The sequence below is a fragment of the Leptidea sinapis genome, chromosome 19, assembly GCF_905404315.1.
Source record: "Leptidea sinapis chromosome 19, ilLepSina1.1, whole genome shotgun sequence".
In the NCBI taxonomy this organism is placed as follows: domain Eukaryota; kingdom Metazoa; phylum Arthropoda; class Insecta; order Lepidoptera; family Pieridae; genus Leptidea; species Leptidea sinapis.
In genome coordinates, this window is record NC_066283.1 from 4,235,694 (window position 1) to 4,260,227 (window position 24,534).

General features: G+C 34.7%; 2 protein-coding genes and 1 long non-coding RNA gene across 8 annotated transcripts in view; 1 reads left to right on the forward strand and 2 right to left on the reverse strand.

Moving 5' to 3' along the window:
* Positions 1-24,534, forward strand: part of LOC126969917 (uncharacterized) — a 433,182-nt gene that overhangs the window by 398,250 nt on the left and 10,398 nt on the right. The gene's annotated exons all lie outside the window — the stretch shown is intronic.
* Positions 1-24,534, reverse strand: part of LOC126969958 (uncharacterized) — a 238,884-nt gene that overhangs the window by 67,528 nt on the left and 146,822 nt on the right. The gene's annotated exons all lie outside the window — the stretch shown is intronic.
* The window catches only part of LOC126969884 (A disintegrin and metalloproteinase with thrombospondin motifs 1), a 179,960-nt gene that overhangs the window by 18,708 nt on the left and 136,718 nt on the right, over positions 1-24,534 (reverse strand). For all 6 annotated transcript variants that reach the window (XM_050815480.1, XM_050815479.1, XM_050815474.1 and 3 more), the window contains exons 5-7: positions 24,326-24,458; positions 15,820-15,927; positions 5,169-5,304 (exon numbers count right to left, since the gene is read on the reverse strand). In XM_050815480.1, coding sequence (XP_050671437.1) covers positions 5,169-5,304; positions 15,820-15,927; positions 24,326-24,458 — 377 coding nt within the window. The remainder of the gene's footprint in view (positions 1-5,168; positions 5,305-15,819; positions 15,928-24,325; positions 24,459-24,534) is intronic.

Consider the following 24,534-nt stretch of genomic DNA (forward strand, 5'->3'; position numbering starts at 1 on the left):
AATGCGGACTTCTATAGTAAGTCACGAAGCAGAGAATTTCGGTCATTGACCTCACTATACGCCATTTATGTATAGTTGAGTCCAAGCTGCCTGTGGTGAATGACCGCCGAACTACATAAGAAGAAGATTATTTAAAGGAAGTTTCAGCTACCCTCAAATGAGATCAAGAAAACAACATGTTCTTCCAGAGATACACGAGGTAGTACTAATTTTTTATATATATATAAGGGATGAGACGAGCCGGACGTTCAGCTGATGGTAATTGATATGCCCTGCCCATTACAATGCAATGTCGCTCAGGCTTTTTGAAAAATCCCAAGAATTCTGAGTGGCTTATCGGGTATATTGGGAGAGCTTCAGATTATTGACGGCTAATTTATAGTAGTTATTTATCTCTATCTGTAGATAGTATATTGAGAACGGTCGTTAGTTGAGGGTAAGCGTACATAATCTTTAATTTTTTTTTTGTAGTAATTTGACAGCTGAAATTATGTTAAGCTTAAGTTAAGACAGTCCACTGCAAAAGCAAAGTTCGCGTTTCATGACACTCAGCAAACTTTTACGTAAGTAAAGTTTGAGCAGAGTCTACTAAGTATGCTCTACGTAAGAATATATCCATCGATTTATTATGACCAATGACCAATAAAATAAGGTAAGATACATAATTCCATATAAAAATAACATCTCATGAATTCTTCATAATGAATTAATTAAAGAAAGTTTTTTTTTTTTAATGGTAATAAGGGACGAGACGAGCAGGACGTTCAGCTGATGGTAATTGATACGCCATGCCCATTACAATGCAGTGCCGCTCAGGATTCTCAAAAAACCCAAAAATTCTGAGCAGCACTACAATTGCGCTCGTCATCTTTGAGACATAAGATGTTAAGTCTCATTTGGCTAGTAATTTCACTAGCTAGCGTCCTTCAGACCGAATCACAATAATGCTTACACATTACTGCTTCACGGCAGAAATAGGCGCCGTTGTGGTACCCATAGTCTAGCTGACATCCTGTGCAAAGGACCCTCCCACTGGGTTTTCGTATTGCTACTAACTACTTCGGATAATTAACTATGTGCTTACATAATTATAAACATGTGAGGTCTCATTAATTTAAAATTATATCTTATTTATTCATCACAGATAGATGAATAATTTAGTTTTGCTCGAATTCAACATTATAGACGCAAATATGGATATTGCGAACACATAGCTGTATTTTATCGTTTTATACTTAAAAAAAAGGTAAAATAACATCAAATCAAATGAAACCCTTCCGGGAGTACGGTCCCTACATCCGTGGGTTAATACAATGTTTTAAAAAGGGTGCGGTATTAAATTTAAAGTAACATTTTTGACTTCGAAGACACAAGATGTCGCGGGGCCTAAACATGAGCGCCTTAATAAATAAAATTGGCATAAAGTTATACCTGATAATAAACCAAGAATATGAAAAATATTTGCAAATAGACATTTGCTTACGATTGGTTCATTCGGACGTATAATGCTTCCTGCGTTTTTTCCAAGTCTACTTGAAATTCGGAAACCTTCAGAATTATCATTGTATTGACAGTGTTGTCAGTGATATAATCAATATTCTGCATATTCTTCATTTATTCTTATGCCAAGTTTATTTGTAAGGCCGAAGCGGTTTATGGTAACCGTTGATGCGGCTAACCGCTTGTGTGTATAGGGCCTAACAGAACAAGTCGACTTCTTTGAATTTATAGCCGAATTTCTATTGTTTTATGATATTTGATACACCACAAAGAAATGTATAACTGGTTTTAAATGATTGGCGACAGAATTACATAAATATTAAATGTTAAAATTAATAGTGGGCTTTTGGGATATCCCTAGATAATTCTAAAATATTTCTCGAGTCATTGATATCGAATATACATACAATATTTATGACTTTTATGTATAATATGTGCAAATTTTGCGAGAAAAATGTTAGAAGTTAGATTTCTATCGATAAAGGCAAACTTTTAAGATATTATTAACATGTCCATATCTACAGGCAAATTACTTTTGAGACGTTTTTGTATTTGTTTATTTACAGGAATTCTAAACTTAGAATATAAATTTCCTTGTACAGTCAGAAAAAATAGGTTCTTTACATTTTGAAGAAGCAAATATATTGACCGACAAAAGTCGTTGAATGCCAAATAAGTAATTATTATTATATTTAAAAACATTGCTTATTAACGTGAGTTATGACTAAATGGTTTTAGTTAAAAAATTAATTGATTTTATTTATTTTTCATTCTTATGATTCATTATATTCATTGTTCAGTGTTATTATTGTAAAGATATTAGAAATTTAAAGGCACGGACGAGACTTTAGATATAATATCAGAACAAATTGACAAAAAGTGAGAATAAGTCCAAAATATCTGGAGTTGAAAATATGTATTATCACAAATTCTTAAATATTAATATTCACTATTTTAATATCGTTCAATATCATTGGTTCCATATAAAGTACCTGGCTATAAAAAAATATAAAAAAATGTAAAAGTATCGATTTATTTATTTATATGCTGTCCGTACACGTACACACACAAATGCAAAAACGTCTCAAGAGTAATTTACCTGTACATCCACTGTTCGCCACTAAGGCTCTAGAAGACTTGACAACGAACTTACTTTTTTATACATTTACTAGCTGACCCAGCAAACGCTTGTATTGCCATATTATAAAGATTTAAAAAAATCAATAATAAAAATTTTTAGGGTACAAAAAATTTTTTACGGCCGATTCTCAGACATACCAAATATATCGTACATAAAATTTATAGTACTACAATAATCATTATATTCGATTGCCATCTTGCAACCCTATTGCGGATTTGTGGATGGAACAAAAAAAATATAAAAATAGGTGTTGATCGTAGATGAATGAAAATTTGAAGTTGTATATATAGTTTTTTATGATAAATCAAAATAAATTAAAAAAATATATGTATTTAGGGTTCCTTATCATTTAGGAGTATGAAAAATAGATGTTGGCCGATCCTCAAATCTACCCGATATACACACAAAAAAAAATCTATTCACTTGAATCGTTCTTGTGGTGTAGTATAGATACATTAACTTCATGAAATCTAGTAAAAGGCGAAGCGGGCTTATCTTTATAAGTTTACATTTGTAAAAACATAACTAGTAAAAGTTTTTTTTAATGAAAATAAGGGACGAGACGAGCAGGACGTACACTTGATGGTAATTGATACGCCCTGCCCATTACAATACATGCCGCTCAGGATTCTTGAAAAACACAAAAATTCTGCGGCAATACAATTGCGCTCGTCACCTTGAGACATAAGACTTGTTAAGTCCCATTTGCCCAGTAATTTCACTAGGTACGGCGTCCTGCGGACCGAAAAACAATCATGTTTACACATTACTGCGTCACGGCAGAAATAGGCGCCGTTGTGGTACCCATAATCTAGCCATCTTCCCGTGCAAAGGAGTCCCAAAGATGAAGCATAACTAATTTGTAGATATCACTAAAGTTAGTTTTGTTGTTTTGCTATTGAATATTTTAGCCAACGCGGTGCCGGCCAGGTGCAATTTGAAAAAAAAAAACTATGTGACAGTTTTTGAAATATTTCAAAGAACTTTTAACCCGTCTTTAAGTAGCTCATGATGTGTTTAGTTTGTAAATTTAATATCCATGAAGAAGAATTGGAAGCTGTTATTAGGGCCAGGGGAGGAACCCTTAATATTGATAAGTTTATTTAATTAATATTTTGACTTATTTAAACATGAATTTTCTTTACTTTATTAAATAACAACGTAGACCACTCATTATAAAGATATACTTTATACTATAGATATACTTTACAATCGCTTTGTTAGAAGTCATCTTGAGTTTGCGTGTGCGGTATGGAACCCTTATTTTAAATGTCATATTAACCGCTTAGAAAGAATACAACGAAAATTTGTGAAATCTTTGGACCACAGGACAGGATATAATTATGTTGACTCCTCTGAATCACTGAATCGTCACAAGTTTCAGCCATTGGAATCCCGCCGTAATTCTGTTGAATCCGTCCTTTTATACAAAATTGTTAATAGCTATATTGACGTCCCCTCACTACTAAATCGGATACATTTTAAAGTGCCTCGCAGGCGTGAGCGTCGTTGTCACTTTATGGTGCAATTTTTTTTTTTTTTTTATGGAATAGGAGGACAAACGAGCGTACGGGTCACCTGTTGTTAAGTGATCACCGCAAGCGTGCTTGTAAACACTTTAATGACAATGAAAATCTAGTTGACACGGATGTTTTCTTTGATAAATTGTCAACCTTAAAAAAATGTTTCAAATATGATTTGTTAATTTAATGCTATAATCTATTTGTATATAAGTATATTTCATTTTTATGTAAAGTATCGAATTTTGTTTAATATTACCTCTATGTAGCGCAAATTTAGTTCATTATGTTTAAAACTAAAGGAAACTGTAGGTTTTTAAGTGTTGTTAAGTATAAATTGTTAAAAGTTTTGTATAACCGTTTGTTTCTGAAAAAAATTATAAATAAAAATAAATAAATAAAGATAAAACTCACAGTTTTGAGATGTTTAAATCAGAAATAGAATGAAAGATTTGCTAGACTTATAACCGCGACCGTGCGTCCTGACGCGATTTTTTGGTCACGAGTGTAATTGTTAAAATCATGATTAAGCACTTGAATTTCTTTTTCTCGACGATGTAATATAAAGTATGTAGTTACTTTGAATCACTTGAGAGTAAGAAGGACACACCAAGTCAGTTTATTTTTTTATGAAAATAAGGGACGAGATGAGCAGGACGTTCAGCTGATAGTAATTGATACGCCCTGCCCATTACATTATAGTGCCGCTTCTTAAAAAATCCAAAAAATTCTGAGTCGCGCTATAACTGCACTCGTCACCTTCAGGCGAGATGTTAAGTTTCATTTGCCCAGTAATTTCACTAGCTACAGCGCCCTTCAGACCGTAACACAATAATGTTTACACATTACTGGTTCACGGCAGAAATAGGCGCCGTTGTGGTACCCATAATCTAGCCGGCATACTGTGCAAAGGAGGCTCCCACTGGTAAATTTATTATGACTGTAGGAACGAATCAATTTTATAGTACATAAAAAAAATATTTCATGTTGTTCATGTAGGTACTAACCTGTATCCATCGTAGTCTACGATGACAAGAATTTCTGGATAGATGACGTACGGGGCATCTCTCTTCTTTCTGCTGTGTGACTCCGTGGATCTTCTTCTCCTGAACCGCTTGCCGAGATGATCTGGCTCCATGAAAGCTGTAATAACGAAGAATGAGCTTAGTTAAATAATTCACTTTCTGGTAACACTGCATATCTAATATATAAAATTCTCGTGTCATGGTGTTAAACTTTGAACTCCTCCGAAACGGCTTGACGTATTCTCATGAAATTTTGAGTGCATATTGGGTAAGTCTGAGAATCGGACAACACCTTTTTTTCATCCTAAATGTTAAGGGTGGTCCACACGATTTTTTTTTTAATTTGTTTGATTATGAGTCCGCATTAAAAATACACACAACTTCAAATTTTCACCCATCTACGATCAACAGTTACTTTTGTATCGCGATTTTAATATCGGCAATACAACGTTTGCTGGGTCAGCTAGTTGATTTATAACAATGAGATTTGTGCCACTTCTTATTAATGCTCAACCTTTTCCGAACTGGTAAATTGTTAAATATTATATTACGTTTAGATCATTTATACGTATAGATTAGGGTGGCGCAGTCTCGAGTGAAAAAGAGTCAGATTTTGATGTTTTATGAGCCTTTTCCATAAGAACAGCTCAAATAAATATTTTTAAGAGGTCGCTCCAAATTTTTTTTTAAATTTCAAAAATCGAATTTTTTTTCTTTTTTTTTTTATAGACCAAAAAAATAAGTTCCTGAAAGTTTCAATTCAAAATTTAAATTTTGTAAGGTCGCTCATAATTTTTTTTAGATTTCAGAGTCAAGATATGTAAATCCAATTAAGTAATCACTAATAAATTAAAAAAAATATGAGCGACTTTTTTTTCATCGAATAAATATGTTTACAAAGTAAAATTGTACAATTAAACTTATTATTTAATAGCCTGAGGGCCGTCGCTCCATTCCCAATCTGTGGTATCATTAAGAAAGTCATTTATGTTATAGTAACCTCTACCACACAAACGTTTTTTAACAATTCTTTTGAATAACGTAATACTTTTGTTTTGAACATTTTCTGGGATCTTGTTGTAAAAGCATATACATCGCCCCACAAAAGACTTACTAACTCGACTTAGCCGAGTATTAGGCATCATACATACAGTATACATTATCTAAGACTGTATGTAGGCTTTTAGACGCTTTCCTAAACGCGGGGCGTGTTTAATAGCACAGCTGTATTGTGTAAAAATATGTACTTTTTTTATTTTGGAACAGCAGCACGGATCGAACCTACAATCAATTGCTGATACGTACACACTTTAATCGCTCGACCAAAAGGGCGTGCTTTTGTTTCATACAATTGAAAAAACATTGAGTATAACAAACATTAACATGCAACTCCTCGTCCGTGAAAATATCTTTATAAATACATATTTCGCGCGTAAAATACACAGATTAGCATAATTTCGGATATTATTATCATAAATTTGAGGTAATTTAAATCATAAATAATTATATATATGACATCTTGGCGCCATTTGCAAATGGCAATGGACAGCGATTCTTCTGATACACTACTAATATTAATAATTTAATAACACGTTTCTATTAATAATAATTCTGATAGACTTACTATCTTAGCTTACAATATACTAAAGTATAGACGGCCTGGTAGTCCGATAATAAGTGACCGATTTTGAAAAGTACTAAATTGATAATTATTAATTAATTAATTTCAACGCTTTGTTCGGTGTGAGGTGCCAGGTTTTAGCTCTATTCCCGAGAGGGGGCGTGGTTTCGAACCCAAACCTTAATTAACATATATTGAAAAATGGAATAATTTTATCAAATTAATGGATTGTCATCGGTCCTCGATAAATCTACGAACTTTGACCGAAATCTGGCCGTTTAAAGTGGGTCAAAATTGCGTCCAAATGAGTCGGTTACAAACAAACATACATACAGGTGTAGCTAATAAAAAGCGTTTAAAAAGGACTTTAATTATATATTATAAATTTATTTTTTATGAATAATAAAGTAAACTAATGACCAATAATTAGTGACCCTTCCACTGAGCTATAAAAGGAAAGAAAGAAATTCTTTTTTATTTTGAAAAGTATAGTAGGTACACATAAATACAAAAGATTTAAAATAAACTTATCATAGAGCCAAACATTAACCCCCTTACTCATAATAGTCTGCTAACTTAAAGCATTGCTATTTCTCACTCTGTCTTCTTCTATTGACCTAAGTCAGAATGAGAAAAAACACTCCTAAGCGGCTGTTTAAAGTTAGCGGACCATTATAGGGGGGTAAACATTTATGCTATAGCCTATATCTTACAAAAATGGTCCCAACTCAGCATGTTTGCTAGTTTGAAAACCTATGCTGGTCTGCCGTTGGGCCAATTGTTGACGTCAATATAAATATATCCATACTTATAATAATCTCGTGTTGCCAGATTCTGGAACACGTTGTGAGCGTCGGAAAATGTCATCCTTTCGACGTTGTCCGGGCTCTTAAAATGCTTCATCTTTGAACATTGGAGTTGCGTGCATCACGCCAAAAATCGCAAATAAATGACAATGTTTTTTGACTGATATAATAATAATATTGACACACTTTTTCACAAATTATCTTGCCCCAAGTTAAGCATATATAGCCTGTGTTATGGGTTACAAGACAATGATATATTTAATACAATATACTTACTTAAACATACATAAATTTATATAAACATACATATAAACATACATAAATACATTTAAACATCCATGACTCAGAAACAAACATCCATATTCATCATATAAATGCTTGCACCTACCGGGATTCGAACCCTCTAGCTTAGTAGGTAGGATCGCTAACCACTCGGCTATACAGGTCGCTATAATAATAATATTGACACACTCTTACACAAATTATCTTGCCCCAAACTAGGCATAGCCTGTACTATGGGTACAAGACACTGATATATTTAATGCAATATACTTACTTAAACATACATAAATACGCATAAACATCCATGACTCGGAAACAAACATCCATATTCATCATATAAATGATTTCACCTACCGGGATTCGAACCCGGGATCTCTAGCTTAGTAGCCAGGGTCACTAACCATTCGGCTATATGGGTCGTCAAATTAAGCTTATGAATGTATTTTACTAAATTGTTTACTATTTTATTTGTTTTTACTACTAAATATTGTGATGTGGAGTGAGTTTTATTATTATTATAGTTCTCCGACCGGCAGACGAAAACGAACGCTCAAGAAACATTGTTTTAGTTAAACCCATTACTTACATACACAAAACGATTAATTTCAAAGCCTATTTGAGTCAAAACAACACGATTAACATGCCCGATGACATCTGCCAAGGCGAGCGGGTGTCCGAATAAAAAAAATTGCCATTAACTATATGGTAATGTTTATAAAAACCAAATGATCACCAATAAGCGATATAATAACGTTACTGGCACACATATCGTACGAAATATAATGAATAAATGAATATTAAAGCGATGGAAAGTGTTCATTGCTCACGTGACAGATTCACGTGTTTTGTTTTAATATTATTATACCATTATTTACCGATATTTACCGATAGACTTAGAAATAGTAACGTATTTTTTTATGCAAATAAGAGATGAGACGAACAGGACGTTCAGCTACTGGTAATTAATACACCCTGCCCATTACTATGTAGTGCCGCTCAGTATTCTTGAAAAACCCCAAAAATTCTGAGCGGCACTACAAATGCGCTCGTCACCTTGAGACATAAGATGTTGAGTCTCATTTGACCAGTAATTTCACTAGCTACGGCGCCCTTCAGACCGAAACACAGTAATGCTTACACATTACTGTTTCACGGCAGAAATAGGCGCCTTTGTGGTACCCATAATCTAGCCGGCATCCTGTGCAAAGGAGCCTGCCTTACTAGACCTGACAACGCGATAATGCCTGATCAAATACAATAATCCCCTCTATACAACAATTGCTTTATAACGCGTTTTCATGTTATGCGATAAAAGGCACATAAGGCATTTATTTTCTCACAATTGATTCCTTTAGAATTCTTGATGTCATTTCTAATATACTAGACACTACTACCGCTTCGGAAACAAATGGCGCTCTGAGAGAGAAGAAGCGGCAAAATATAGGAGGAGTACAATTCAAATTCAAAGGAAAAAAGCGCCAGTAGGTACACTATACTGATATAATCATAGAATATTGATAGGTCATCTCTGGTCTGGCGCACCCCAGTATCAGCTCGATCCATTTGACCGTGTGCATCCACCGCATTTATCACGGGGAGTGTTCCGAAGAGCTGTTCAACCTGATTCCTGCCGCCGAATTCCACCTTCGCACGACACGCCACAAGTCAGGATATCATCTCCAACATCTGGATGTGAGGCGGTCCTCCACAGTGCGGTTTTCAAGGAGCTTTCTTCCACGTACTACAAAGCTGTGGCACAACAAAAACACCGCACAAGGAAGCTCATTGCTTCCTTGTGCGGTGTTTCCGGGACGATATGACATGGGTACCTTCAAAAAAAGTGCGTACACCTTCCTTAAAGGCCGGCAACGCTCTTGTGATTCCTCTGGTGTTGCAAGAGAATGTGGGCGGCGGTAATCAGTTAACACCAGGTGACCCGTACGCTCGTTTGTCCCCCTATTCCATATACAAAAAAAACGGCGCCTATTTTCGCCGTGAAGCAGTTATGTGTAAACATTGTTGTGTTTCGGTCTGGGCCGTAGCTAGTGACTTTACTGGGCAAATGAGACTTAACATCTTATGTCTCAAGGTGACGAGCGTTATTGTAGTGCCGCTCAGAAGTTTTGGGTTTTTCAAGAATCCGGCACTGCATTGTAATGGGTAGGGCGTGATACGCCATTACCATCATTACCATCAGCTGAACGTCCTCCTCGTCTCGTCCCTTATTTTCATAAAAAAAATAGACCAATCTGATATCGAACAACAAAACAAAAAATAAAAACCTAGTAATGCAGATTATATAAGTAAGATAATATTATGATGACAATCAAATTTCTAACTCCACCAATTATTGTGTGGAATTATTCTTAATTAAATAACACGGTTTTCCCCAGTCAGGCTCTATTTCAGAATGAATATTATCTGAGTATTGTGAATCTGTGAATGTGTCAAGATGACGCAATATCACGACCACTTTACGACCTCTGTTGCGGTCGTAGATCTTTGAATATAACAATTGTTCATTAAAATATCAGATATTATACTACTAAGGAAATTTATTATTATTTAATGGGCAATAATTTTCGTGAAACTCGTAGATTTATGAGAAAGACTGCTATAAATGTATGGACTTTTTTTAAACTTTTTGTGAGTTATTATCGGACTACCTTCAAAAACATGTTGTTTACATTTTCTCTATTTCTCTTTATGAAGTTTTTACTAACGGGACTGGTGTTTTGATATATTATTTTTGACTATAATATTTTAAATATTACAAAGTACGATTCAAATAAAAAACAAATACCTAAGTCTACCTTAAATCTCTGTTTATTACCGACTTTCTACTGAACAACGCAGTGTATTAAGTTAAATGAAATTCGATAGACTTGTACGGTAAATAAACTTGGTATAAATTTAAACCTGAGAATAAACCAAGAATATGCAAAATATTGACTATATCTCTGACAACACTGTCAATACAATGATAATTGTGAAGTTTTCCGAATGCCAAGCAGCCTTGCAAATAAACGCGGGAAACGTTATACGTCCGAATCGTAAGCAAAATGTCTACTTGTAAACATTTTGCGTATTATTGGTTTATTCTCGGGTATAACTTTACACCATTTTTATTTGTAAGGCCGGTACTGTTACTACTAAAACTTACGCGAATATATTTCTACTTAGTTGAAACTATCATAAATTAAAAAAATAACTTTTTTTAAAGGTTTTCCGCGCACTTGTTATCTCTTTGTATTAATAACTATTCTAAACGTATGCTCTTAACTACTCGTACGCTGCCCCAAGAGGGAGAATATAATAAATACTAGGTTTCTTTAAATTTTTTCCAGCCTCCTTCACTACTCTCGACCATAAGTGGTCTGCAACTTTTTCAATATCGTAGGTAACAAAGCAAAAATCTTTAAAATTATATCTATATCTACGTTTGTAGAAAGAACAATATTCTAAAAATCTTGCAAAGATGGCTTTGACAATTATTATTAAATAACGAATACGGCTGTTCGGGCTTGAACCCATTGCCTGTCCTAATAATGGACGAGGAAACCAAAAAAAAATAACGAATGTTGCAAACGTCAGATAATTTTAGGAACCAACTTCAACCTGTTACTTTTGTGTTGTGATGCGCGAGCATCTTAAAATTTCACACTCATAATTTTTTCAAAACGCGCCTAAAGAAGTATAACTTTAATAAATATCTCCTGCGCTTATCCATCGCGATTACGTTTAAATTTTGTAGATAGGATACCAATTGCTTACTCTTGCTCTATTCCTCGGTAGGTCCCGTATTCTATCAACTTCACACACAGCCTCCATAGATGTATGAAGATTACCTCAGGGTGTTTTCCTTTACCTTGGGAGCGCCGAATAAACGGAAAAATCAATTCGAAAATCGAAGACTCTTTGCACCACCTTATATAACTTTTACCATATACTAAATATTCGAAATTATATTGTAAAACTTTTTAAGACTTATTTTCAATAATATATTAATGAAATAGAAACACTATTTCAACAATGCAGCAGTAACAATATATATACACATTGAACTTTTCACTAAATCGATTCAATTTCACTTATAATCTTATAATCTATATACACTTACATATATCTATATCTTACATATATCTATATACAGCACTAATGTTGCACAATACGTCAGCTGTATAGCTACAGATATACTGCTATAAGCATTTCGGTGACGCGAACTAACGAGATTTCACCCATCCAAAAAGTGTCTATCTATATATTATATTTTTATTTATTTAATTATCACGTTATGAGCATGTCGGCGACGCGACCCTTAAGATTTTTCTCTAGCAAAATGTGCCCAACGCGGCTAACATAGTTTTCACTTCAAAAATGATAAGTATTTAAATTTGGTAAAACAATATTTTAGCATAGAATTGATTTAATATTATAAATACTTAATAAAAACTGAGCACTTATGATAAGTGATAAAGCTCTAAATTTTTATTTAAACATTCACATGTCAAGTAAGTAAGATTTAAATCTAAGTATCTTAAACATTTCAATAAAGTGCATAGCTACTCGTACATAGCTTTAAGTTACAAAATCTAAATGTTTCGTGATAGACCGTAAGGGGCAGATTAAGCTTATATGGCAACACTACGTTTTCACGTAAATTACATTATTTATAACATTGTGTTGATTTGATCTATACTAACATTATAAAGGTGAAGGGATTTTGTGTTTGAGTCGAATTTGAATTTCCCTTTTTTTATAATATAAGTATCAAAATAGATGACATGTACAGTTACAATAAAACATGTAGAATTCGGCGTACCACAAGGCATTATTTTAGGCCCAACCTTATTTTTAATTTATATTTCCCTTAACTCCCTTAATTTTCCAAATTGTGCAATAATAACTTATGCCGATGACACAGTTCTTCTCTTCGATGCTGCATGCTTGGAAACTTGGGATGCTGTCCATCAACTCGCAGAATTGGGACTTAAAAATGTCAGCTATAGCTCGAGAAAAACCGTCTAACTTTGATTAAAATAAAAACTAAAATAATAACATTCTCTACAAGTGTCAAATCACAACCATATGAAACCTTCTCAATTAAAATGCATTGTTGCTCATCAAAACTTGAACGTGTGTCAATCATATTAAACATCTCGGAGTTGTCATCACACTTATATATCTAGATGTTATGGACATAATATTAAAATACTTTCAGGGAGAATCCGAAAACTAGGAAAGGTTTTGAAAACTATCAGTCACCTAGGTGATCTAGATTTTTGTTTAAAAATTTACAATGTATTTATTAGTCGGTTCTATATTGAACTATTGTGTTTAATACGTCTTGAAAGAGCTTAACGCATGTTTCTAAAAATAATATCACATTACTAGGTAACACTGGAAATGTTTAGAAAATGAAAAACGGCTTAATGTGGAAAGTTGCCAATACTTTTATTGTTTTTCGAAGTAATCTCCGTTCCTCTCTACACATCGTCGCATTCGATGGAACCACCGAGAAAATCAGTGGGCCCATTCTACTTAAGTATGGCATTTTCGTACGCTTTCACCGCATCTTCAGGGCTCGTAAAGCGAATACCTCGAATTTTATCTTTAGTTCTCGGGAATAAATAAAAGTCGCAGGGCGCCAGGTTAGGACTTTATGGCGGATGACTCATCATCTCGACACCTGCCATAGTCAAATATTCAACAGTCCATTTTGCGGAGTGTGTTGAAGCATTGTCGTGGTGAAGGAGGATCCTGCTTCGAGGACACTGCTGTCGAATTTTTTCCAAGACAACAGGCAAACAGCGATTGACATACCAGTCTGCAGTAACTGTCCTTCCATCTTCTAGCACAACTGTCGCGAAATGACCTTTCCGACCAAAGAATGAGACAATCATCTTTATTCCTTGACTTCTTCCTTTCTTTACCTAAGTTGGCCGATCCTCGAAAGAAAATACCCACTGAGCTGATTGTCTTTTGGTTTCGGGTAAATACAGCATTTGAGTCACCGCCGTTGAATTTATTTAACAATTAGCGACACCAGTCCATGCGAAGGTGTTTCTGGTCGTCGGTTAAAGTATGGGGAATCCATCTGGTACAAAGCTTCCTGACGCCTAAATTTTCGTGTAATATTCTTTGAACTTGACTCATATCAATGCCTAGGCTTGCCCGTACCTGCTTTTAGGCCACTCTCATATCTTCCTCTATCATGCGTCGCACAGCACTGATGTTATCTTCAGTAGTCGCTGTTAAAGGATGTCCCTCACGCGGATCATCATTGAGATTGCTACGTCCACGGTTAAACTCATTAAACCAATTTAAATAGTGGCACGAGTTGGGGCTTCATTAAGAAATGCTAATCACAGCCATAGCTTTGTTGTTGAGTAAGCCCACAACGAAAGTCATAATAAATCATTGACCGAAAATTTTCTCGTGATAGGTTCATTTTCACGTGTAACAAGAGTTTTAGATTTGCCGCCAATTCACAAAAATAAATGAATGCAATATACTACGTTAGGTTACCAAAGAGTTCTAAAATTGAAATTCAAAAAAAGTTTTCATTAGCAATGTTTCAACTGGCAAGTTCTAAACATTTTCAGTGTTACCCACGTATACCATTCATGTACCATTCTCATATGCAATACAAAGAAACTAGAGTCCTTACCGTTTGACAATTATTTATACACTCCTTAATCAAACATCACAAAAAGCCCTGTCGCCTTAAAGAAAGTTTGGCTATACCCGCTCGTATTGAATTGGAAACACCGCAAGATGAAGTAAATTTCATAGTTTGCTGATAATTGGAAGAATGTTGCTTGAAAACAAATCAAGATCATATTTAAAATCCAATTTAAAAGTTATGCACGCGAACAAAGTCACAGGCGGGCTGCTCTCTTAAATAAAGTGAGATTATTTCTGATAAATGACATCTCACCATTAAATTTGAATTGGTCCTATAATAAACGCCTTAAAATGATGTATTGACTTATTACACGGTTCTTGAGTCTAGTCTCTACAGCCATAAAATTAAAAAAAAAAAACGTCCACAGACACGTGATAAAATGGCCGCATGCATAAGCACGTTGCCATATATTTTATTAATACGCCTTTGAAGTTTGAAGTAATTAAGCTCATTAATATTCTATAACATTAACTGGTTTCGATATTAGAGGTATTAAATAATCATTCTATTTATACATAATATTATGTTATGTTTCATAATAAATTAATTCGTGATCTAAGCGAAATAGGAATTATAAAATAAAACCAGATTCTCTACTTTCCTAACAAATTAAAAGCTATGTACTTAGATTAAGGATTGGTCTCCGCTGCGCTCCAACTAGATACCGTACTACCTAAGAACAACAGCTTTTTTATTACGGCAATTGTATATTGTAGTGTGTATTAGCTATTTGTAAAGATGCTTGTGTGCGTGGAATCTTGACACTCAATGGCATCTTTCAAATTTTCTAATTCTAACAAAAAATACTTACCTACTGATGATATGTGATCCCAGTGTCTTTCTTATTTCTTGTAGTATTATGTTTACAGTTTTATTACGCAACCCGGCATTTTAGTTACAATTATTAGCAAAGTTTAACAGAACACGTGGCACGTCAACATTACATATTGTTAAAGACTGGTTCGAGTACGCCCACTTGGGCGTAGTATTAGTTGCCGCACTTTGTCACTACGCCTGCGGTGCCTTATTCCAAGGCTATTAGTGATATTTTTTATTCTTTAGATATATTATAACCTATTCTAAAACTAACTTTCATAAATTGTTTGTTTAAAATTGCCGCAAATATAAGAAAGTAAGTTAATATTGTTTATCTTAACATACAGCGATAGACTTGGTTTAGGTCTGTATATATACAGTTTCAAATATTTATACAATCTAAGATCAAGAACTTCCTACCATAATCGCTGAGGTGGTCACCGCTCTCCGGTTCTCTCTTGATGATGAAGTGCTGGGCTCCCTGCAGTCTACTCCGGAGCTGCTCTTGACTTTCTTTATTTCTCCTTCCTGTTAAATTAATTACAATATAAATTAAGTATTATGAATACAATTCTGTATTTAAATATTTTTGAAGTACGCATGCAAGTGTTATTTACGCAGACTAGAGTAGTAAGCTGGTGAATTCGTTATGAGAGCGTTACGAACGAATGCTAGCATTACGCGATTTTTTGTTATTTCATTTCGTTCTTGAACAATTTTTACTTTTATGTTTAAATATATAAATAATGCATGTTTTCCAAAACAATTATAATGATCCTTTCAAAGGTTTTACAAATAAGTTTTAAATCCTTATGCCATGAATAATATTTGTTATGAGAAAAAGTGAGTCGAAAAATACGTTCACCTGACAGTAAATGATACGCCCTGCCCATTACAATACAGTGCCTCTTAAAGTTATAGAAGAGCTAGACTCACAATCGCCTATTATAGGGTCGTCAAAAATGTCCGAGCGGCGTTGTATAAACGTAAACACAAATTTATACAAATAACATTAAAAGATTCATTCAAATTAACACCTTCTTTCGTGGCAGTAATGTTCAAAGTCTATTAAAGTATACACACGAAGAACTAGTGGGATGCTCCTTTGCACAGGATGTCGGCTAGGGTACCACAACGGCGCCTTTTTCTGCTGTGAAGCAGTAATGTGTAAGCATTATTGTGTTTGGGTCTGAAGGGCGCCGTAACTAGTGAAATTTCTGCGCAAATGTGACATAACATCTTGTCTCAAGGTGACGAATGCAATTGTAGTGCCGCTCAGATTTTTTTTATATGAAAATTAGGGACGAGACGAGCAGGACGTTCAGTCGATAGTAATTGATACACCCTGCCCATTACAATGCAGTGCCGCTCAGGATTCTTGAAAAACCAAAAAATTCTGAGCGGTAATACGATTGCGCTCGTCACCTTGAGACATAAGATGTTAAGTCTCATTTGCCCAGTAGGGTACCTTAAATAAGTACCTTCAGACCGAAACACAGTGCTTATACATTACTTCACGGCAGAAATAGGCGCCGTTTGGGTATATTTCTATGGTTTTTCAAGAATCCTGAGCGGCACTGCATTGTCATAGGCAGGGTGTATCAATTACCATCAGCTGGACGTCCTGCTCGTCTCATCGCCTATTGTCATGGCAGAGTTTTGCTTCAGACAATGTTTGAGCGTGAATGTAAGTTTATTTGTTTTGTTGTACGTAAATGGTTTTAATAAGAAGTGGCAAGGAGATCGTTGACACTTTTTTAAATACATAATTAACGCCTTTATCATTTAATAAATTGTAGTTAAATAAACTAAAAACACGCTTTTTATAGAAAACCGATTTTGTTTATTTATAAAAGCGTGTATTTTTAGATTTTTTAAACTATTATTTGCATCGTTGAATTAAAAATTCTCTTTGGTATTCGAAAATTTCCTAATACTACATTGATAATGGTTAAAATTTAAAATTAACCATCAATTCCTGCCTTATCGACGACAGATGAAAATTATATAAATAAACAAAAGTCTTATCTTGCAAATTGAAAGATATAACATAATATTAAATTTTCATTATATTTAATAAATAATTTTATCAAATTAATGTATTGTCATCGGACCTCGATCAATCTACGAAGTTTGAACGAAATCTGGCCGTCAAAATCGCGCCCAAATGAGTCGGTTAGAAACAAAGATACATACAGGTGACGCTAATAAAAAGAGTGTAATAAAAATATTTTAAATAAGATCCGTGCGGATATATACAACATATACTCAAACGTTTAATTGTTGGATGAGTAGAAAAGATCCTATTGAGTATAGTGGATGTGCTAATTCACACACACCGTATATAAATAAAGGCATTATGCAAGCATTTTACAACATCAAAAGCAGTCTTTTGTTACACAAATAAAACTGAAAACAAAATCTTATGAACTATGCGGGACTCGAACATCAAATTCATATTGTAATATTTATATTCCAAATAGGATATAAAACCAGTGATTGAACGCCGAAAACTACCACCGATTCGAAAATTTATCCCTCAGACTTGAGAAGAACGCGCGCAAGAAACTCAACGGATTTCTTTATTGATAAAATTTCGTCTCAATTTAATATAATATCGTATAATAAAATTGAATGTGATTATTAAGAAAGCCATTTATGTTATAATAACCTTTACCACACTCTTTTTTGTTGTTTGTAACTTTTGAATATCGTAACACATTTGTTTTGTAACTTTTCTGGAACATTTTATAAAAGCATATACAATGTCACCAATTGCTTGTCTAAAGTTAAATTTGAAGTGGAACTTCTAACAGGACAGTGTGGATTAGATTTTATAAAATTTTTGCAAATTTTATTTTAATACTAGAAATAAGGGATTACTTGTAACTAATTCCAGTAGACCTTATGATACTTTAAGGGTATATGTTCACATATTGAGTCCACATATTGCCCACCTAGCAGATATAGACTCAGCTCTGCGGCGCCGTTAGAAAGATTAGAGAGTTGAACACGAATTTTGGGACCGCTAGATTATTCTTGAAGGCTTCATAAGGTACATAATAGGTTTGAGGGCAAATGTGTACACTTTTATAATAAAGTCCCAGCCACTGTTCAGGCATTATCTATAAATAAATTTAAATGTTTTATTAAAAAACTACTCCACAGCTGAATATCTAAGTGATCGGACAGCCTGAGACTAGATTATGATTATTTAATAGCAATAGCAATGACAGTACAATATTGTTTATTTTATTAAAAAGAGCGCAAGAAAAGAATGCTCGGAGAGTTTCATGCGCCGCTTCTTCTCCCTCCGAGCGCCATTTGTTTCCGAAGCGGTAGTAGTATCTAGTATATTAGAAATACATCAAAAATAATTCTAAAGGAATCAATTTTGAGAAAATAAATGCCTTTTATGCCTTTTACTTTTATAATATAGTCCAAGCCACCGTTCAGGCAGGCTTGAGGCTGTACAAAAGAAATTCTTGAGTATTTTCAACTATCGTATGATAGGTGGTAGGGCTAAGTACAATGAATTTTTAAAAATATACTTTCACTAAGCCAAAGATGTCACTTGATAGTAAGATTTTAAGAAAAATAAGTGTGTATGAACTAACTTGTCCCGAAATTCTCGAGATTTTGCCTCACTCTCAACCTACCGACTCCTAGAACAAATATTGGGTTTAGCGCGCATCTTCACAGAATGTGTTCTTCATTGGATTCTCACATTAAATTAAATATCTACGTATCGTATTTGATGAAACTCTTACGTTCAAATATCACATCAAAGCTTTGTGCAATAGAATTCGTCAATTGATTTATGTCTTTAAAATTTACGATATATAGCACATACAAAAATAATTAGACAAGTTTATTTTGCTCTGAGTCAATCAATTATAAGTTCCTGTATTATCACGTGTGATGGTGCGGGAAAAACATTGTTATTAACTATCGAGAGAGCTCAGAGAGCTATTCTTAAGGTGTCTACTAACCGCCCTTTCCTTTTGCCTACCTACATTCTCTAATAAATCATGCAAAGTACTAATAGTTGGACAGTTATTTATAATGCGCAATGAGCATAGCACGAAGACCTTCCCTACAGCACTTTACTTATTGATAAGACGCAAAGATATTGTTTGTCCTCAAAAAACAAAAACAAACTTTGTTTTTACATCAAACTTTTATATATTCCTGGGACCATTTCTTTACAATAAACTAAACACTATAGCAAACATCTATCCCCTAAATTATGCTAATTATAAGATGGCTCGTCATGAAGCACTTCGAAATATGTCCTATGAAGATACAGATAAATTACTAATAGTGATAAAATAAACATTTTAATAGTCATTACTGAAGACATTGTTTACTTATAAACTTAACCTGTATATTAATTTATACCTTTTTACTTTATTGAGTTTCTCTATTTTGTGATTATTTAGTTTTAATATAAGCTCTTTACGCCTGAAACACAGGTTTGCCTAGTTCAGGCACAGTTTCAACTAGCTTTTTAGTAAGACTTGTATTATTATTCTTAATTTGTAATTTAATAATCTCTTATATAAATAAATTGAAATTGAATGTCGACCTGTTTTCGCACTCCTCTACTGCGTCATTTAAGACTAAGTTAAAACAACAATTACTGTCCTTACCGTAAACCTTGTATATTTATTCATTATTATATCCACTGGTATGTCTGTCTGTGTCTTGATTTATATAATATTGTGTATTAGCCTAAATATTCTATTGTTTACTTATCTTAACGTTCTATTGCCATGTCTGTATATTGTATAATTTTATGTTCTCAGGAAATATCTAGGATATGTCCAATATTGTAATTTTAATATTTTATTTACTTCTTTGCGCCGATACTTCTCTCTCAGGGCGCCATTTGTTTCCGAAGCGGTGGTAGTGTTCGGGTTGACATCAAAAATAATTCTAATAGAATCAGTTTTGAGAAAATAAATGCCTTTTTAAACGAAAACGTTTCCATACATGGACTCATCATAACAAAGCGACTACACTCTGAATATATCCGATATATAGAAGGATTAATATAACTTATGGTATGTTCCGATATGCACTCCGAGCACTGCACAGTATCACTGTAGAAAAATTCGTTCCGTTATGGACTGGCAGTATACTGCCGCAGTACCCTAGGAAAATATATGACATCATAAATCGCCGCAATATTCTACTGTGAGCACTGGCGGTTTCGTGGTAAGGTACTGGCAGTACTTTGATCACGTGATCAGTCAAAACCAGTCGAGTGCCTAAAATATTAATTAAAATATTTTTAATTTGACAGTACTCCAACAAAAGTTTTATTAATGAACTAGAAAACTTTAATTCACCCATTTGAATGCTGCGTCAAAAAATACGGTTGACAGTATACGGGATTGCGTTCCGTTTTAAATAGTAACCAGTATAACTGGCTATAAAGGAACGGCTTCACAGTATACTAAATTGACGTCACGTCAGGGCAATGGAGACGGCTATGCTCGGAGTTCGCCGGTGAGATCGAATCAGAAATGAGGAGATCCGTAGGATAACCAAAGTCACCGGATGGCCGGTGGGGCAGAAAAGTCATCGAATGGCGACCACGTACCGGAAGACGCACCGACGATCTGGTCAAGATCGCCGGAATACGTTGGGTGAGGGCAGCGCAGGACCGATCGTCATGGAAATCTTTGGGACTGGCCTTTGTCCAGCAGTGGACGTCATCTGGCTGATGGTGATGATGATGATAATATTGAGAAGATATAATATAGAGAGAGAAATGTTAAAATATATAGTGCATTTTTAAGTATGTATGTTTATTGAGTCTTAAAAAATTATATGTATTTTGAAGTGAACATTTACTTTATTTCTGTGATTAGTTTTACAACGAGGGTAGTTGTAAATTATTTACGAAGTGATAACCTATAATTATATTATTATAATATATTAATGTGCAGGTAAACAGTGTATATTTTTGTTGGTTGTTCTAACGAACAAATAAATTAATTAATCTATGATTGATAATTTCATCAGAATCCAGCTAATAAAGTTTCGCGGAATCAATTTGTATATTTTATTAAAACTATGTGAATTAGGACAATCCCAAGTTTGTTTACTATCTTTCATCACGTTTGCGTCATACAACCGGCCAATATTGATGCGATGGAGGAAATATGATTTGATCTCGGTTTTTATTTGACATTTTATTGCATTAATTGTGATTTATGTATGACACGAAAACAACAGCGTTATTAATTAATGCTCCGATACTTGGATGAATCAAAACATATATTTGACGCAGATATGGAAAAGATGTACATAATAATATGTTTAGGGGTATGTTCCGATATGCACTGCGACCACTGTACAGTGTGACGTCAATTTAGTATACTGTGAAGCCGTTCCTTTATAGCCAGTTACTGGTTACTTTTTAAAATGCAATCCCGTATACTATCAGCCGCATTTTTTGACGCAGCATTCAAATGAGTGTATTAAAGTTTTCTAGTTCATTAAAAAAACTGTTGTTGGAGTACCTACTGTCAAACCATAAATATTTGTGATTAAACTGTAGGTATTGCTTATAAAACGTTAGGCACTCGAGTGGTTTTGACTGATCACGTGATCAAAGTACTTAGCCGGTACCTTACCACGAAACCGCTAGTGCTCACAGTAGAATATTGCGGCGATTTATGATGTCATATATTTTCCTAGGGTACTGCGGCAGTATACTGCCAGTCCATAACAGAACGAATTTTTCTACAGTGATAGCACTGTGCAGTGCTCGCAGTGCATATCGGAACATACCCTAGCGACTAAACGTCAGATTTTCGCGTAGCACGAGAGCGTTAGATTTAAAACCGTTACACAGTACTCGATATAATATACAGGTATACAGAGTGGCATTTCGGTATGAAAAGTTTCGATAACTATTTATTTTTTAAACTATGTATTTTGCTTTCCTTTTCTTTCTTGCTATATCTCCGTTAGGCATGTTCATCTTTCTCGCAAGCTTTGTTTGTTATAAGCTAGTTCTAGTACATTGTAAGTTTCTTAGACAGACGTTATTTTAAAATATTGTGTGTAATAATTACTTTTAAAATAAGTCGTACTCACATTCTATTTGGTACGATATTAGGGAAACCTTTGCTTGCGATTCAGACTGTAATTGCCGGGGTACATCACTGACCATCAGGTGAAGTCATGTTTGTTTTATTTTATGAAAATAAAGGACAAGGCGAGCAGGACGTTCATTTGATGGTAATTGATACGCCCTGCCCATTAAAATGCAGTGTCACTCAGGATTCTTGAAAAACCCCAAAAATTCTGAGCGGCACTACAACTGCGTTCGTCACCTTGAGACGATGAGATGTTAGGCCTCATTTGCCCAGTAATTTCATTAGCTACGGCGCCCTTCAGACCGAAACACAGTAATGCTTACATTATTGCTTCACGGCGGAAATAGGCGCCATTGTAATCTAGCCGGCATCCGATGCAAAGGAGCCTCCCAGTTGTCTCGTAAAAAAAAATGTCAATGACCTTAATATTTTTGAGATACCTACATTCTAGCCACCATTATTCTGACAGTCTGCAGGTAATGTGCCCAAGAATCTAACAACGTTACCTACAGATAACGCGTGAGTTGAATGCAGAGTTCAGAAATGCGATAGTGACGTGACCTAATTGTAAGATAATCATGAATGTGTCGATAAATTTAAACAATGCATAAAGTTTACCATTTTAACCTTATAATTAAATCTGCCTTTCATTTTTGCAGCATTTTTGTCATGTCTAAGACATTTTTCACCATTAGTATTTTCTTTAATTAACGCGAGTGTTACACATTTAAATAAAACACTTTTAAAGGATTAAAACGCGTGACGTAACTGTGTTTTTACATTAGATGTTTGCGTAAAAGTTATATTTTTACTTTAGTTAACGCGACGTTTCAATACCTTTCCAGATCTCGTTTTCAGGGAGACTGCAGATGAAATGAGTCAAAGATAATTTATTGAAGTAGGCGTTACTTTGCGGAAATCCATAATTATCCAAATGATTAGAGTTTGAGTGAGACTCGCCAAATTCTGGCACGAGACAGCCAAAATTTGATTTTGGCGAGTCAGCTGAGATTTCAGCGCGTCCTCAGGATGCCTCGTGTAGATGCGAAACACTTGTCGAATTGTATAAGACAAAAATTGGCGGAATTAACACCAAAGAAAACTCAAATCATTTGGATGAGTCAAAGATATTATTTGTCATAAAGAATAATGAAGTTTAGCGCCATTTATCGAATTGGAGGTGGCATTTGTTATTATTAACACGAGATCGCAACTTTAGAATTAACGCGATAACACGGAAAGCGTACGATAATTACTGTTAACGACGGCACAGCACTACGCTGTAGGCGCGCGAGGTAAGGCGTGCGGAAAGTGCTTTCCGCACTCCTTACCTCAGGCCTCGACTGCATTCAACTCGAGCAATAACTATATTTGATTGACTAGACTTAATTTCTTACTCATATCCATACCATATGTGTGGGGTGAGACTGATTGATAGAATTACGAATGCGGTAATACGAGCGCGCTGTGGTCTGAAAGAAGATGTTGTGACAAGGACTGAGAAAGGAATGCTGAAATGGTTTGGACACGTGCAGCGAATGAGTGAAGAAAGAATGTCTTATGAAATATATAAGGCAAGTGTGTGTGGGTGAGTCAGTCGCGGGGGACCTCGTAGAACATTCGTCGATCAAGTTGGGAACGTTTTGAGAAAAGGAAAGGTCCGAAGTACCCGGAACCGGTGAGCATGTATGAAAAGAGTAATGAATGTAGAGGAAGCACGGTTTTGTAAGTATAGAAGCAAGTGGCATTCTATTGTCTCTGCCTACCCCGACGGGAACAAGACGTGAGTGTGTGTGTGTGTATGTCCATACCAAGGGGCAGTCCAGTGTCAATGGAGACCATATCAGCCATGCTGCCCGAGTCGAGGAACATCTCGTCGTCTTGCGCTGCAGTCATCGAGTCAGGTACTGGCCGGATCACCAGGTCGTGACCAATGGAACCTTCCTGTTCAAAAAACAATATTGGTTATTCATCAAAAAAATAATAAGACAAAAAGTTAAAAATAAGACTTATGTTTCTT